An 18,471-nucleotide genomic window follows, 5' to 3' on the forward strand; every position below is an offset into this window, starting at 1 on the left:
TCAGCTCACTGGATGTGGTGGGTTATGGATTCTGGTCTCAGCTCCGGTGGTGTCTCCGCAAGGCCTGCTAGGAGCTACGGTGGAGTGGGGTGGGCCAGGGCTTCTTATTGCCACCTTGTCAGCCCTGCCCCCTTCTCCCTGGTAGCCAACAGGAAGCAGCAGTGGTGGCCTGGGCCGAAGCTGAGTGTGGAGTGAGCTGGGTCCCAATCCCAGAGCCAGTTCCTTGTGGTTGGATACTACCTCCCCATGCTCCTCGGGATAGTTCCATCCTGCCACTCCCTGTCCTCTCCTGGATGTGACCAGCTCACTTACCCCCCACAAGAAGTCATAGCCTCATTGGGGATGCCCACTTCTGGCTAGCCACTACTGGGGGAAAAAATCAAAGTATTGGGCTAATTTCACTGTTTCCAGGCAGTCCATGAAATAGTGTTATATAAGAGGACCTTACATATATAGAGGAGGGCTGGTAAGAGATGGCTCTTTATTGCCTGTCCTCAGTCATATGACATGGGTCAGACTAACAGAAGGGTTATACAAGCCGGAGTCAGTATCCACTGAATCCAACAGCATCTATTACACACGGCAGAAGGCTTCACAGCTGCCCTCTTTATGTCAATTTAGTCCTTGTGCAGGGTGCTTTAAAAAACATTTTTTGTTTAGCATTATGTAGTATTACTAGCCACATCTAACTAGAAAAGAATAACAAGTTCCTTTTTTGCTTTGAGGAAACTTGCAGTGCAATGATGTGGCAGCCTAACTTAATCTATTCATGATTGCAATATATTGCAGAGAAGAAAACACGTTAAGAATAAATAATATGAAATATAAGAACACTGCATCTGTAAAAGCAGAATAAATTGGCTCTAGGTTGGTACCTTCAGCTAAAACAATTAACATGCCAAAGCATGGCTGTTAGACCAGCAAAAAGAGAAGGCAGCCCTTAGAATAGCGTACTTTTCTGGGATGAGAAACATTCTTGTGTGAATACACCTTCATAGGAACATTTTTTTTAATAGTAAAAGTGGAACAAGAAAAACTGAAGCAGAAACTTTTTATCCAAATCCGTACAATCCAGAATGGATTTGGGGACAAACACAATGGATGTGGCAGGAAAGATCCTTCAGAACACATCTTGAGAGAGCAGTGTCCAATATGACAAGCCAATCACATAAAAGAAGCCTCAAATGAATCAATGAATAACAAGGCTGTGAGTCAGGTACAGAAAAGGATGACAGAAGATATCAAAAGCCAAAGACTACATGTCACTCAGGATGACCTGCCGAAGGATTAGAGGAAAGAAAGAAAGTGATTTTCTTTTTAATTCAGTGTAACTAAAACTAAAGGCCCAGCTTTTTAGAAATATTTAGATGTTGATGTATCAGTGTCGCAATGTCTAATTGATTTAGGAGCTTAAATTTCATTTTCAAAAGGGATTTAGATACTTAAAAGCCAAAATCCTGTTGACAGTTGAAAATCTGGGCTAAAATGACCTGATATAGATTAACTTTGTGGAGTTTCAGACAAGACGGGTTATGCATATGCCTTTGTAGGTTTTAATGTTCTCTCTATATATTCTTAACTAATCTTTGACCAGATCGTTAAAGTAAACATCACTTTGACTTATATGGATTTGCATTAGTTTACCACAGCTTTTGATCAGGCCCCTAGTTTTAAATAGATAACTTCAGTCATGGATCACTTGAGAGGACATGAGGCACCTGAAATGCAGTTCCCACTGTAGCAGCCCTGGCAGGTGGATTTCAACATCAAACTGAACCAAAACAAACTGTCTGAGCTCAGTTCAACACACCAAAACAAAATGTTTAGATATTTCCAATTGAATTTTTTGGGACTTTCCATTCTGCACAAAACTTTGATATGAACTTTTCAGCCTGATTTGTGATGAAAACAGGTGTTGAAATACCAGAATTTCCAGTGGGACAGAAATTTCCAATTTTTGACCAGCTCTACTTATGGCCTTTGGACATACTCACATTTAAGAGGCTTACTGAGTCAAATAACCCCAGGTAAAAACATGAGAAACTATTCTTCATAAATTAAATAATACATTTGCAAAACTACAGAACTGAAACAAGCATATAGCTGCCATAGTACTATTTCATGTGTTGTGTCTATGGTATTAAATACCATGGATTGTCTTAGTCTAGCAAAGTGTAAATAGGAACATACCAGTCTCATTTGTTATATTTCTTAACACTAAAAAGAACTGATATTTGGTTAGCTTCAGAAGGTCATTCATCCCATCTTTTTAGCAGAGAACTGTTTAGCTAGAAATAAGATAATTTACTGAATGATTACTAGATTACTAGAAATTTTGGGTGAACAATTCACAATGAATAATATTTTAGCAATTTCAGCCTCTCTTTCTCTTTCTGAATTGTCTCTGAACAAGCTGTGACTTTCCTGATGTTATTTCTCATACAGATATATTTGCTGAATAATTATTGAGCAGTGAAGTTGTGGCAGTATGGGCTAGATGCTTGAGTACATAGGTACCTAGGTAGTGAACCGGATAGGCCTGTATAGAACATGGTGCCATGGCTTCATTGTTATTGTTATTTGAGCTAGCTAGATCAAAGCTAGCTCAGGTATGTCTACACATACTGCAATCTGATTGCAATGTAGACACGGAGGCAGTAATAATTAATACAGATAGTTTTATCTTAAATCCTAATCTGGGAGACAATTTTTTCATGTTAAACTTTAAATTTACCTGGGAGGCAGTTCAGCTATGCATTCCCTTAGAATACTTTGATCTGTGAGTATGTTAAACACACACAAAACAGAGTTTAATAGAATCCAGAGAGCACAGAGATAAATACATGGCGCTTTCTCTTCCACAATATCTTCACCATCTGAGCGTCAAAGCAGGTGTTCACTCACCTGAGCAATAGGCTTCTAGAGCTTTAATAGCCATGCCAACTCAATATCTTGAAAATGCAACCTCTGCTAATTTAATACTGTTATACTGTATATCAAGGCATCACTTACACTGGATCATTAAAAGGGGATTTAAAAAATATTTTTCTAAAAAAAAAAGGGATGAACATATAATTCTTTGCACAAAACATTAGAAAATACTGTGATATTTTATTATTAAAAATGCTGCTGAAAAGTTTATACATATGTGTCCAGCCATATATATCTTCTATCATTACTTAAGGCAAAAACAAAAAATTGCAAAACAATAACAAAAGAAACCATTAAACCCTGCGTGCCTCTTAAGGTCAAGACTATAAGCCTGGGAAAGTTCTTGTTTTCTTTTCTTTGCCAAGTATATTTTGTTATCATTATTATAGAATTCTATGAAGATTCTATAAATCTTTTCCATTTATAAATCATACGTCAATTCAGATGTATTAAATTATTAAATTGACTTGATCATAATTATTTTTAAAAGCTAAAACCATTCACTAACAGGAACTTTTTTACCCAAATGTCACAAGCCTGACACATTACTGTACATATTGCTAGCAGAAGACAATTGGAAGTACTCAACAAATACTGTAATTCACATTACAAATATACCCAACTGGTTATGATGCCAAGCATCACTGCCTTTTTTTAGGGTCATGAACTACTGCATCTCAGCTGAGGCAATACATAGGTTGTAGAAATGGCCTGGTAAAGAGTCAGCTTTAATAAACTTTATGGGATGGATCAGTGAAGAAGAAATTTTTCCATTTGCTACTAGATGCAGGTTGGGACTGTTGCTTCAACACTTTCTAATCTGTATAACATATCTGTCTTCTTATGTATAAAACATGATTGGTCATATGATGCATTTTTACTGTATTAAATCTCTTTTCATTTCTCTCAGAACCCACTTCTCTGCCATGCACACACAGCAAGGAGTTGTGCAGTGCCCACAGATTTTGTTATCATTGTCTACAATATCATTTCATGGGCTGGTTATTCCAAAGTAGAAGGCATCTTGTGTTAGGTTCTGTATGGGACAGACAATATGACGGTGCCGTGCCCAATTTGGTACTGAAATAAAAATACAAAATACATCTGGGATAATCATGTTCAAGTGCAGAGCAACTTTGTTCAAATATCTTTGGTTACTATCTCTTGATGATGCAGTCACTTTCTAAAGACAAAATATAAACAACCTTCATCTGTTAATAACTCATGTCTAGCTTTTCACACTTGAATCAGCTGTTTAAATGAAACTGCTGAGCCCCTTGTGCGATGGCGCTGTTTTGCCCTTAATTCCCCAGTTAAGGGAGGGCAGGGGAGAATAATAATTTAACCTTTTACTGACAATGAAGCTGTCCAGAATTTTCATATAAATTCACACAGAGCACATTTAGCTACCTCTCTTTTTAGCTCTCAATAATATTGATTGGTTGCGTCACTGCTGTATAATTAACTAGCAAAATTAGAGCTTTCAGACAGGTGCACTCTTGATCACAATAACGGGATACTGGGTGAAAAAGCTCTTTGCATACAGATCAGTCATGACCGTTCCACTTTTAAAAACCCAAACAAACCACCCCCACCCCCTTTCCTCTGTCCAATTTCATTTTGACTCTGTTTGACAAAGCTGAGTGGGTGCTTCCTCAGCAAAAACTCTTCTGCAGCTGCTGGTGAATATTGAGCTAGTTTTCCTCATAAACAACTGACCAAGAGGCAGGTTTTCTTTGCGTTTGTCAGGGCACTAGATTGTGAAGCAAGTCCTCCTAATGTATTAAAATAACAAAGAACTACGAAACTGGACTCATTGTATTGTTGTTTCTTTGCTCAATTGAACAAGCTTAAAACAATAATCATGATTTCCATTTTCTGATCCATCTCTGTGTTGCAATTTAATGACGGCTAACACAAAAATAAAAGGAAAAGAAAAGAAAAGAAAAAAGATCTAAAAAACAACTGTCTCCTAAGAATGCTTTAACATGCACTTCTGCAACCCTTCAGGGAAAATACGCAGGCCACACAGACAACTGTATTCTGTGTATGACACCATGTCCTCCTATAAATGAAACATGTTAGAAAAACCTCATGTCTTTTTTCACCACTAGTAATTAAGAAGAAAATCCTCCTTTTGGTCTGGAGGAAACAGAGGTGATATGACTAATGTATATACACATAGGTCACAACTGAAAGCACAATTTCTAAAAGTTCTTTTCAAACTGAAAACGTCAATAAAAGCTTATTTTTTTTAAACTCACAGCTATGTACACTTTTTACAAAGTTTCTTTAAATATAGTTCAGGCCGGCAAGTCATCTCTTTGCACAGAACTATACGTATTTTACTGCATAGTCCTCTTTTTTTAATAATAAAATCCTATTTCCCCCTTCTGGTTACAGCTTCTTATGCTGGATAAAAGCCCATGGTGATGTCTTTGTTTTAACAAGGGCCCTTCATGGTATGGCACATAAAGAACTGGTGGGTTTTTTTAATTTCATATATTAAAAAAACTGTACAGTCACTGGCTCTGTGTTCCAGAAGATTCTGCTTGTTTGTTACTCTCAAAACATCCTTTCAAGTGATTTCTTCTGGCATCAACTTTCAATCAAAGCGGCTGAGATCTTAAAGCAGTATCATAACAGCAATGTACATGTTTCACATTTCACAGGGTTTGAAGCTGATCTTTAATATCAGAGAGTTTCTATGGGCAGGATCAGTAAGAAAATAACGACTGCCCTTCACGTTTACTTTTTGTCGTTGTTTTTAACAAGTTGTTCAATGGTGAATGCTCTTTTCTCTACTTCTTCTTTTTCTTCCAAGTGGCTTGTGGGGTAAGAGGGGGAAATGGCAGAGCTATACCCTAGTGGTGGAATGTCCATGGGGTAAATTAGTACTGTTTTGTCCTCCACTGAAGGTGTTGAAAGTATGCAAAGGTTGCATTCCTGTTAATGTATTTGGAATCATGGTTATGGTGTTGGGTGTCATTAGTGGAATGTCATCTGGAGACCTCCTCAAAGTAAGAGTGTAGTCAGGTGGGCAGGTTAGTCTCAGGGTGTCATGTGCCTGCAGCGATTCACACTCATGATCATGCTCTAGCTGTTTCATCTGCAATGACATAATCTCTTCATTTTGTATGTGCGCTATATCATTGGTTGTGTTCCTCTGAGGGCTGGGGCGCCTGTGTGTCTCGTGACGTCGCTTGTCTTTCTTGTAATACAATGCAGCAAAAGCTAAAATGTTGAGGAATAACAAGGATGCCCCAACTGCAATGGTGACACTCAGTTCCGTGGAGTAATCTCGTTTGTTTTCTATCAGGACAGTTGTATCCTCTGGGGCTGTTTTGTGGGTGTCCTTTGAATGTTTAGGATTGTTGGCTGGTGTCATTGCTGGGCGTTTGGTCGCTGGCCACAACTTTCCAGGAGAACGTCTTGTGACATAAGGAAATGAGGTCATATCAGGAGGTGGCACCTTAGTTGTTGTGGAAACATACTGAAATATTTCATTTAAGTTGTGCAAGTGTGGTACAAGTTCCAACCAGAAGGCGACTTTTGTTGCTCGATAGTGATCCCGAACTCGGGGTTTCAGACCAATGTGCAGATAGAGCTGGTCTTTAGGGTTATACTTAGACCAGGCCACTTCTTCAAAACGGTTGGGTTTTGTATGGATGAACTTTGTGTCCTGTGGAACAGGCTGGTTTGGATCTCTACAATGGTAAAAACAAAGCAATATTACACTCAATCAAGAAATGAACTCTGTTTTATTCGACAATAATTAACAGAAACTGAAGACAATTAGCTAAATGTAACCCTGCGGCAGTGCCATTAAAAAAACAAAAACATTTAATATACATGAAATATGAGGTATTACAGTAGTTCTCTATATAGAGAATAGAAAATAGGACCTGATCTTACTCCCTCTGAAATCAGCTGAAGTTTTGGCATTGGCTTCAACGATTAGGCACTAAAGATGAATTTTTGAGAGGTACTGAGCACTTTCAGCAGTGGGAGTTGTAGGTGCTCAGGATGACTCAAGATTTGACGTTAGCTGCAGGGCATCCGGTAGCACTGTGTGGTTTTTAAAGATTGACTTTTAACGGCACAAACCCTTTAGGAATAACATGCATGTTCCTTCTTTTGAAACATGAACGTTACACCTAAGTTTAACAGCTACTTAGATATTCCATTTTGGGGGGGGGTTTCAGCCTTCAGAGGGCAAAGAATATTGTCTGTGCTTTACAATATATCATACTAAAGTATATAAAGTATCTTCTATGCTTTATACTGACATTTCTTCTCTCCATTCCCATATGCATTAGTTTTTCTTTTTCAAAAATCAATCTAATCTTTTTCCTTTTCTTCTAATGTGCTCTTATCTAAGTTCCAGGAATTCCCTCATCCAATATTACAGTTTTAAAAGCTTTTTTGTTTTCTTTTTTAAAATGCCCATGAGATGATTATATGTTTCCAAGGTTCTTTTGTTTTTTAAAAGGTGTTATTCCTTAGTGCTAGATCTACACTGGCATTTAGCTTTAATAATCTAAAGATGCTTCTATTCACCTGCTTACCAGGGGGAATTTACCCTTGAATTCAATCAAGTAAAATACAATTAAAAAAATATTCTTAATCTAGTTTTTGTTTGTTTGTTTGTTTGGGGTTTTTTGCATATTATTCTGTACCACATCCCTGCCATCCGCTGAAGATATATATTCGGTATTCCAGAATTTTTTAGATTTTATTCTTTTAAATAATATCTACGAGCCACAATTTGATCCCATATTGTTACTCCTTGTCTGAAGCTAAGGTAGAGCTTTCCCTTTCCAAGCAATACTACAAGAGATTTCAATGTGCTGCCACTCTGAGGAATTCTAACATGTATTTGAAAAGGAAATAAAGTATTCCTTTTGTTCTCAAAGAATAGAGAGGAGGATTTGGCAAATCCAGACAAGTAGGCATTGGCTTGATGCAATATATCTACTACAGTACTTTTGGACACAAGACAAGAATTCTAAAACCTGGATAAACTTACACAGATTATAAAAGCACAAGTCATTTTTCCCCATTAGACACTCTAAAGCCTGGAACAGCTATAGCAGGAAATTAGTGTCATATTTTCTATCCTCTTTGTTAAACACACACTGTTCCAATTCATAGCCCTAAAAACCCTGGGCCATGTTCTGCAGTGTAGGTGCAGAAAGTATATAAATTAAGCCAACAAAGGCAAATTAGTTGTGCTCAAAGAAATAAACCCAAGGGACATGAGAGCACTCAGTACATCTCATGAAACACAGGATCAGGATCATGGGCTGGATACGTTTACTATTCTTCTTCCACTCCATCCCACCCTCTATGTATGTAAATGAAGACACATTCTTTTTATGTGACAAGAAAGTGAAATCCTGACTGCTTTGAAATTAATGGAAATTTTGTCATTGAATTTACATGGGCCAGGATTTTACCCATAAAATTCCAAAATGTCACCAATGATAACTTTACCTCATAGTGTCATATCTGAGGTAATGTTATCATTGTGTAAATGAGCTAAGCTGGCATGTTTTTAGATTTCACTAACCATTCCTTTCCTCACCCCTTCACCCTCCACGAAGAGCTGGACTGTATGTTCAGTAAGGGGAAAACTCCTATACTATCCTCCAACTCCGAATGAAAAGGGTTGGGGAGTATGTAGGGGAGTATTGCCCCTCTCTATAGGAAATCCTTACATGCCAGTGTGAAGGACTCGGGGCTGGGGATGGAAGATCTGTTAATATGAGTATACTCTTGCCCATATCATAAAATAGTCTGAAATAACCTTTGTGAAGCTATTCCGTAGGTTTGGATGGTGGACACAATATCACACATGGGCATAGCTCATAGATCTGCATAGTTGGCTTCACCTGGCAATTAGCCACTTGACTTTGGACCTTTCACTTGGCACTGTCCCTCCACTTCCGGTTTTGTAATTTTAGCCTTTCATTTGACCTTTTGGCCTATAGAAATTCTGGAAGTTCATCCATGTCTTTATGAAACAAAGAAAACTACTGGAATGCTTTGTGAATAATGCACATAATAATGTAATAAAAGAAGAACAATGCTTTTATGCATTTCTATACTTTCTCCAGCCAAGCTCTCAGAACACTTCAATTAATTATGGTTTACAACATCCCTCTGAGTTAATGGTAAGTTATTATCAGTATCCCCGGTGTCTCAGCTGGGGAAAGAGAAGCACGGGCAGGCCAAGTGACTTGCTCCAAGTTCCATACAAAGTCTGTGACAAAGCTGGGAATTCCAGGTTCCCAATCATGTGCTTTAGCCTAGACACCATTCTTCTTTTCATACAATTGCTAGAATACAATTATTGATCAGTGTTTGCTCTCTACTAATGATGCTTATTTTTAAGTGTTTTCACTCTAAATTCTTTCTACACCTAAAATGTTCTCCAAGTGAATCTCTGCCACCAAAGTACCTTCAGGTCAGTATCTGAGAATAGTCTCTCTTGTACCGTCTAGCCATTTTCCTGGAGTCACTGACTCAAACTGTGAACCTTTCCAGAGAGAGAAATCACAGAGAATTCATCCACCACTCTCTTCCACTTTCCTTCTTTGTGAGCTGTGATTCATGCCTTTATGCCCCAGTTATATACGGTAGCTCAGTGATGCTCAACCTACAGTTCTTGATGCACAGCTCTTTAAAGTGCCTCCATGCAGCTTGCTTCTCAAGTGTAGGATGACCAGATGTCCTGATTTTATAGGGACAGACCCAATTTTTGGGTCTTTTTCTTATATAGGCTCCTATAACCCCCCAGCCCCGTCCCAATTTTTCACATTTGCTGTCTGGTCACCCTACTCAAGTGTTATAAAATAAATGTCCTTGCAATGATGTGATGGCTGATTCAGGAGCAAAATAATAACACATGCACACAAGTTGAAGCTCTGGCAGCCAGTTAAGATAATGGAAGGCTTCACAATGAAACACTACTGAATGTCTCTGGGTATTAACACCAATAGAATGAGAACTCCGCAGGGAACCCCATTTCTCACTGAGCTCTACATCATGCTGCTCAAATTGTAACCTTTATCTAGCAGTTTTCATGAATACATTAACTGTTAGCATAATAAACTTATGACGGGCACTTTTATATTCTAAAAATGTTTCATTCTTTTGTGGCACTTTGTGACTTTGCTGGATGACAAAATGCATTTCTGCAACTGAAGTTCAGTGCCACTGTTGCAGTTGCACATACGCTGCAGAAATACTGCACTCTCTTTGTTAATAGAAAAGCAAAAGGCACCCTTGAGAGTGTACTTCCTCTCAACAATGAGTTTTGCTGCAAGTATGTGTGTGTGAAAGAGTTTACTCTTTACACTTCAGATTTTTCCTGTGCAACCTCTTAATAATATATTGTGACAGCTATTGTGTCTGTTTATGAAACCAAAACAATAGTGATTGTACTTTATTTCAATACCACAGACCTGGAATCAACCAATATCTTCAAACAAAGAGAGAAATGAAATATTAGAGGGTAAGCAAAAGATCCAGCCACCTTTTGAAAACCTCCAACAAAGGAGCTACCAAGGCAGTCTTTTCTATTGTCTTACTCTTCTTACAGTTAGAAAGTTTTTCCTGAGATTTAATCTAAATCTGCTATGCTGTAGTTTGAACTCATAACCTCTTGTCCTGCCCTCTGTAGCAAAAGAGAACAACGTTTCTCCATCTTTTTTGTGGCAGCCTTTCAAGTTTCTGAAGACCACTATCATGTCCCCTCTTAATCGCCTCTTTTCTAAACTAAACATACTCAGTCCCTTCAGCCTTTGCTTGTATAGCTTCCATTCCATCCCTTTGATCATCTTTGTCGCTCACCTTTGGATCCTTTCCACTTTCTCTACTTATTTTTTATATATTAGTGTCCTAAACTGGACATGGTACTCCAGCTGAGGCCTTCCCAGAGGCGAGAGGAGTAGTGCCCAGGAAAGGAATGATGTCCCTCTCAGAAACCAACTCAAGCCCTGGTTTCCCACACAACTTCTTAGTACAATTTCAACATTCAGAAAATCCCTCAAAGTAAGACAATTCTCAACCCCCTCAAAGTACAACATGTTAAAATAGAGCAGTCCTCCATCCCCACTTCAGTGTCACCCTCTCCAGGTCCCTCACTTGACAGCCAAAAAGACACTTCATTCCCCTGTTCCTCTTCCCCTATTCCAGGACTGTAACCTCTGGCAATTCCCAGTGCTGCTTGCAATCGTTTTCCTGAAGCCCTCAACTGATAACTTATGCAAGAAGGCTCCCTGTAGTGTTCCACTCCTGAGGTCCCTGTGCCTGCAAGCTCTGTGCATTCTCATGGGAACCTCCAGAATCAACCCTCTAGTTTTCAGACTTGGTTTCCAGTGATTGAGCTGGTTCTTCCCTTTCACCTAGGGTCCTCTTCAAGAGCCTTCTACATGGTTCCCCAGATCTGGCCAGTTCTCTCTGACTGCTCTTGTTCACAGCACTCCCTAAATAGCTCTCATAATCCTGGTCTACACTAGTAGGGGAGAATCATTCTAAGTTACGCAACTTCAGCTACGTGAATAACGTAGCTGAAGTTGACGTACTTAGATCGCCTTACTGTGGTGTCTTCACTGCGGTGAGTCGACTGCTGCCACTCCCCTGTCGACTCTGCCTGAGCCTCCTCACAGTGCTGGAGTACAGGAGTCGATGGGAAAGCGCTCGGGGATCGATTTATCATGTCTAGACTAGACACGATAAATCGATCCCCGCTGGATCGATCGCTGCCCACCGATCCAGTGGGTAGTGAAAACATACCCATACAAAGAAAAGGAATACTTGTGGCACCTTAGAGACTAACAAATTTATTTGAGCATAAGCTTTTGTGAGCTACAGCTCACTTCATCAGATGCATTCATACCCATACTGTCTCTCTCTGCCCCAGTTCTCTTCACTACCAGCTCTCAACTGCAGCTCTCTCGGGTCTCATGTTGCTTCTTCCAGATCCCTTTTCTGAACTACTTCCTGGATCTTTTATAGAGGCCAGATGCCCATGACCAGGCCCCACTGGGAGGCAACTAATTAGTCACAGGTTAATTGGACCCATTCCCTCTTAAAGGAACCAGTCACCTATACGTTCCTCTCCACTAACGTAAGTAGAGAGAAGCAGACAACTATGAGCTGGACAGGTAGGTAAAAATGGGGGGTTCCAATGCTTGTTCCCTGAGGACTCTCCTCTGTGTCATATGTAGTAGGTGGAAATAGTTCCTGAGGGCCAAGAGAGGGCTGCTGGGGAAGGCAGGAGGTAGGCAGTATCACTCAGCAGAATGTGTCCCAATGGATCTCAATCAGCCAATCTGAATGAATATCCTCAAAGAGGAGTACTTTCAGCAAGCTTCTGGGAGGTACCCAAGAGCTCCATGCCTAGAGCTAGGAGATGATTCTTCTTTTTTTTTGCAAATAGTAAATTCATAGAATCATAGAATCATAGAATATCAGGGTTGGAAGGGACCTCAGGAGGTCATCTAGTCCAACCCCCTGCTCAAAGCAGGACCAATCCCCAATTAAATCATCCCAGCCAGGGCTTTGTCAAGCCTGACCTTAAAAACTTCTAAGGAAGGAGATTCCACCACCTCCCTAGGGAACGCATTCCAGTGTTTCACCACCCTCCTAGTGAAAAAGTTTTTCCTAATATCCAACCTAAATCTCCCCCACTGCAACTTGAGACCATTACTCCTTGTCCTGTCCTCTTCTACCACTGAGAATAGTCTAGAACCATCCTCTCTGGAACCACCTCTCAGGTAGTTGAAAGCAGCTATCAAATCCCCCCTCATTCTTCTCTTCTGCAGACTAAACAATCCCAGTTCCCTCAGCCTCTCCTCATAAGTCATGTGTTCCAGACCCCCAATCATTTTTGTTGCCCTTCGCTGGACTCTCTCCAATTTATCCACATCCTTCTTGTAGTGTGGGGCCCAAAACTGGACACAGTACTCCAGATGAGGCCTCACCAATGTCGAATAGAGGGGAACGATCACGTCCCTCGATCTGCTCGCTATGCCCCTACTTATACATCCCAAAATGCCATTGGCCTTCTTGGCAACAAGGGCACACTGCTGACTCATATCCAGCTTCTCGTCCACTGTAACCCCTAGGTCCGTTTCTGCAGAACTGCTGCCGAGCCATTCGGTCCCTAGTCTGTAGCGGTGCATGGGAGTCTTCCGTCCTAAGTGCAGGACTCTGCACTTGTCCTTGTTGAACCTCATCAGATTTCTTTTGGCCCAATCCTCCAATTTGTCTAGGGCCCTCTGTATCCCATCCCTACCCTCCAGCATATCTACCACTCCTCTCAGTTTAGTGTCATCTGCAAACTTGCTGAGGGTTCAATCCACACCATCCTCCACATCATTTATGAAGATATTGAACAAAACCGGCCCCAGGACCGACCCTTGGGGCACTCCGCTTGATATTGGCTGCCAACTAGACATGGAGCCATTGACCACTACCCGTTGAGCCTGACAATCTAGCCAATTTTCTACCCACCTTATAGTGCATTCATCCAGCCCATACTTCTTTAACTTGCTGGCAAGCATACTGTGGGAGACAGTGTCAAAAGCTTTGCTAAAGTCAAGGAACACCACGTCCACTGCTTTCCCTTCATCCACAGAACCAGTTATCTTGTCATAGAAAGCAACTAGATTAGTCAGGCATGACTTGCCCTTGGTGAATCCATGCTGACTGTTCCTGATCACTTTCCTCTCATCTAAGTGCTTCAGAATTGATTCCTTGTGGACCTGCTCCATGATTTTTCCGGGGACTGAGGTGAGGCTGACTGGCCTGTAGTTCCCAAGATCCTCCTTCTTCCCTTTTTTAAAGATGGGCACTACATTAGCCTTTTTCCAGTCGTCCGGGACTTCCCCGGATCGCCCTGAGTTTTCAAAGATAATGGACAATGGCTCTGCAATCACATCCGCTAACTCCTTTAGCACTCTCGGATGCAACGCATCCGGCCCCATGGACTTGTGCACGTCAAGCTTTTCTAAATAGTCCCGAACCACTTCTTTCTCCACAGAGGGCTGGTCACCTCCTCGCCATGCTGTGCTGCCCAGTGCAGTAGTCTGGGAGCTGACCTTGTTCATTAAAAATGCATTTTGGAGGGGCACTGAAACTATTCACAAATCTGGGTTGAATTCAGCAAATAGTTTTGTCTGAAGAGAAAAAAAAACTGAAAATGGCAAAATGGTAAATTTCAACCATTTTGAAATGAAAAGTTTTGTTTTGACCATTCTAAAATTAAACACTTCAACTTTTCATTTTGAAACAGTGTTTTGTTAATAAATTTAGCTAATTTTAAAAAGTGAAAACCAGCTAACCATAACCTAAAGGGAATAGAAACCAATGCATATTTTGTTTTGGATTGGACAAAATATTTTGTTCAGCCTGAAATGCATTTTTTTCTCATTTCAGCAATTAAAAAAAAATAAAGTTTCAGTTCAAACCAAAATGATTTCTTTTTCAGCATGGCGCCTAAACTAAAATATCAACTCAGCTCCATCCATGCCTCTTCTTTGGCACTGCCAACCCTTCCCTGCAGTGGAGCATTCAAAGAAAACTCAGGAAGCTTCTGTGACCTATGTGGTCATTTTCTGCAATATCCTGGGCAAACCTTATTGAACTAAGTTTATGTATCTTGTGAGTTCATTGTATTATAAACTCAAATGCTGATGTATTATTATGGGACTGTATGCAACTTCTTTAAGAGGAGAGATGACTAATGTGAACCCTGGGAAGAGTAATGAGTTTCAAATGACTGTTTTAAACAATGGGTCAGAAAATAATGATTTTTTAATTGAGTGGGTTTCATAAGAAATACTTGGGAGAAAAGGAGTGCAAATTTCTTCTACTGGATCCAAACTTTTGAAGCTATACCCTAAGGAGAAATCCATTGTCTATGAATTACCTATTCCCAAATCAAAGACCCAGGCTGTCTAAAGGAGGCACTAAACTTTTCATTAGTGTTCTTGTTCTGAGCAAAACGTGTTTTGAAATTGTAACCACAGAAAAACCCCTGTGTGGGGCAGGGGGATTGAAGACTATTTACTGACCACAGTCTTTGTTGGAGTTGGAGTGATCTCTGGTATGCTTATTAGCATGTGGGTAGGTTGCTGTATATTTCTTTTCATGTTTTTTCTATAATACTTTTAACCTAAGAATAAAAGTGCTTGCTTAGAAAGAGGTGTGCAGTAACTTAACTATGGTCAATTACAGTGTGTATAGGCTCTGAAGAGAAGGCAAAGCAGATCTGCTTAAGCAGTTTGACTTACTGGGGAATTCACAGTGTAGTGAGGGAACTGAGTAGCCTGGAAGTACCCGGTCAGGAGGGAGGGAGGGAAATGCATGTCTCCACTCAGAGAGCTGATGGCTGAGGAGCCAGAAGCATGAGAATAAGTGGTTTATGGTGGACCATAGAGAGGGAAATAAAGGTGTAGGCTATGCCAGGATCATCTTACAACAATTCCTTTGCCTTCTATCCCACTCCCACTGTTCTTACAGTGGGAGGATGTGATAAAGCCTGAATAATATGACTGATTCCTTTAATATGTAAAATTCCCACTAAAGTTAATGGGAATTCTGATTGTACAAGGACAGCAGGATGAAGCCATAAAAGGAGATCTTAAAGAAAATCTCATGCAAACTGTTTTATATATATATCTTTTATACTGTGTAAGTTAGTTAACATAATATTTAATTGTGATCCCCAAACAAAGCTTCTTGCATATATTCCACAATGCATTCCCCCCACCCCCATTTTTAAAGGAATGTCTTCAGTAAGAGATAGCTTTGGTGAGTAGATTCAGAGGCCAAGATGATGATGAATGAAGGCTAAAAACTATAGTCTTAGCACTGAAAGGCAAATGGACCATCAGAAAACTGCAATTTCCAAGTGTTCATTTCAAGCATGAGCCATTCAACACAAAACAGTCACTTTATTTGTCACTTTTTGTTTTCTAGCTTCAGTTACTGACTTCAAAGTAAAATACAATAAAAGTACAGTGCCTTTCATTGTGTCTTTGACACCTAGTGATTTTACAGGATTGACCTGCCCTCCAAACCTAGCCTTGGCAGTAGACCCATTAAACAGTGTGTGTGTGTTTTTAGCAGCAGGTGGTGTGTGTCAATTAGAAGCTCAGCACAGCCCTTCAGAGCGCTGCACTAACTGAGCAGTAATAGTACAATAAGTTCCTAGATACTGCCTCAGTGTGAGAGTCATCCAGGACTGGAGGAGTGTCAGAAGTTTTTTTTTTTTTTTAAACAGGCTGCAGTTTTAATGTTTAATGTTCAGCTATAGAGAAACCCGCAGTGTTATAGTCTCACAAAGAATACATTTTCAATATCTGTTGCTGTGGGCACAAAAACAAAGCAGCCAAATAATATCAGGATAAAGCAGGAAAACAATGACTGAAAAACAAAAACCTGAAACATATCAGGTGCTTCTGATGTATTAGGCCTGACTGTATACCTTTGTATGTGGGAGGGTGGATAGGAGACTAGTTACCTAAAATAAGTCCCTACATAATCTCAGTTTGAGGTTCTATAGCCTACAAGATCCTTTTTTTCCCTGCCAGAGGAAATTCTCCTTTTTATTTCAGTTGGATGTGTTGGAGGTGCAGAACAAATATAGTCATAGAGCTTAAGATTCCATTTATTCACCAGGAAATTTCTTGTTCTAAAAGGTGGATTCTGTGGAGTAACATTTCTGTTAAAATGAAACAAAGAAGTTCCCCTTCTGCAGGACACCTGGAATTGTATAGCTACAGGGCTGTACTTATAATCCATTTTTCAGACTGTTTGTAAAGGAGCGAATCCACAATGGAATAGATCTTGTATTTTAGTCTCATTTCCATTTACTAAGCATATTACCAGTTGGGTGCTTTGGAAATGATTAATGACCCTTCTGAAGCATTGGTGCACTCTTTAGGAGGTACAGTATGAATCTAAGTCCACAGCCAGAGGACTGGACAATGGTATGCATATTCTGCTAAAATCAGCTCTCCAGCAGCAGTGCGTAGCAACTGCCTTGAAATTATGAGTAATGGTGACAGATGGAGCAGTGAGGAGCTCTTGTAAGGCTTAAATAACCACAAAAGTCTGATTTGTTTGCATTCTATGGAAATAATAATAAAATAATTATAAATAATAACCACACAGACAGGTCTTGACATCCTACATAATAATTCTTCTGAGGTATTTTTCTAAGGGTCTGAATCCTTATATGTATGTGGGCTGTTTTATCCACACTAATAAAGATCTAATCATCAAAAAAATCTGCTTCTGAGCCCTGTCACAAGTTCATGCCATGCAGTGTTCAGTATAGCACACCATCATATAGATTACACAGTCAGTTAAGTCAGTTTTCCCCTTAGTAGCCCATCTATCCTAGTGCCAGTGATTTCTTGTTGCCAGATACACCTTAAATATTTTATCACCTATTCACTGTCACCACAGTTCTGCACAGTCCACACATGCAAAAACATCTGTTTGTCTAGTGAACACTGCAACAAAAGGTTTTGTCTTGTCTTAGCCAGCAAAGCGACCTGAATGCAGCATTTTATTTTTGACTCAGTTCATGCTCCACATTTTTGTTAAGACTGCAAAAATTGCTTTCCCCAGCATGTCATTTGGATTCATTAAAGACCGCCAGAGCTGCTAAGCCGCTGAGTGTTAGAACACTAGGCATCTCTGAGCCTTTCCTATATTGCTGCAAACGGTGCACTGCACTGCAGTAGAATTGCAGTTTCGGGAAACCAATCCTGAATGTTCATTGGAAAAATTTAGAGTGCCACAAGTAGCTATATTTTAATTTAGTACCAAAGAGTCAAAGTTAACATAAAGAGCCTTTGTTTTTTAACTAAAATACTGAAATATTCTTTAAAAGAATGCTACAGGGAGAAGGCTTAGTGCACAGGATTTATTGATAGCCTCTTAAATTAAGTTGCTTTGAAGGTCCTTTCTTCAGTGTTTACAAATGTAATATCTGCATAACGTTGATGCGTTTTTATGTTCTAGTAACCAGCCTTTTTTAAAGCCCTTCACCCCCCCCCGCACCTAAACAGATTTGTGTGAGACTTTTCTTGATGGCTAGATTCCAGTAAATTAACTTTTATTCCATTTCTGACTCCCAAAGAAAAAATCTTCCCAATGGACATCTTCCTGACCCACTTCTCCAATAAGTTCCCTTCCCTTTATGAAAAACCAGAGAATTTCTTAGTGAATAAGTATGATCTACATCACAATTTCTTCTTGCAGTAAAAAAGACAATTCCTCTGATCTACAGCATGTTACTGAGCTCTTTTGACTCAAGGACATTTACCTTTATACTAATTGCCCCATTTTAATAGAAAGTACATCATTCTTCATGTACAATTAGTTTAATAGAGAAAATATTAGTTTAAAAATATATTTAATATAAATAAGCCCTTTTTACAGCAGTATTCTGCATTAGTGATTCCAATTAGTGTTGTAACTCTATTGTAAGATGCATCATTTGGGACCATTACA

At 39.7% G+C, this 18,471-nt stretch overlaps 1 protein-coding gene across 4 annotated transcripts in view; it reads right to left on the reverse strand.

Annotated features, from left to right (window-relative positions):
* Nucleotides 1–2,840: 2,840 nt before the first annotated feature.
* The window catches only part of NLGN4X (neuroligin 4 X-linked), a 245,790-nt gene continuing 230,159 nt past the window's right edge, over nt 2,841–18,471 (reverse strand). For 3 of the 4 annotated variants that reach the window (XM_074966343.1, XM_074966338.1, XM_074966353.1), the window contains one exon: nt 2,841–6,638. In XM_074966343.1, the coding sequence (XP_074822444.1) occupies nt 5,789–6,638 (850 nt within the window). In that variant the 3' untranslated portion in view covers nt 2,841–5,788. The remainder of the gene's footprint in view (nt 6,639–18,471) is intronic. The other variant, XM_074966364.1, reaches the window with a different exon arrangement.

Source organism: Natator depressus, chromosome 1 (genome assembly GCF_965152275.1).
Source record: "Natator depressus isolate rNatDep1 chromosome 1, rNatDep2.hap1, whole genome shotgun sequence".
Lineage (NCBI taxonomy): Eukaryota > Metazoa > Chordata > Testudines > Cheloniidae > Natator > Natator depressus.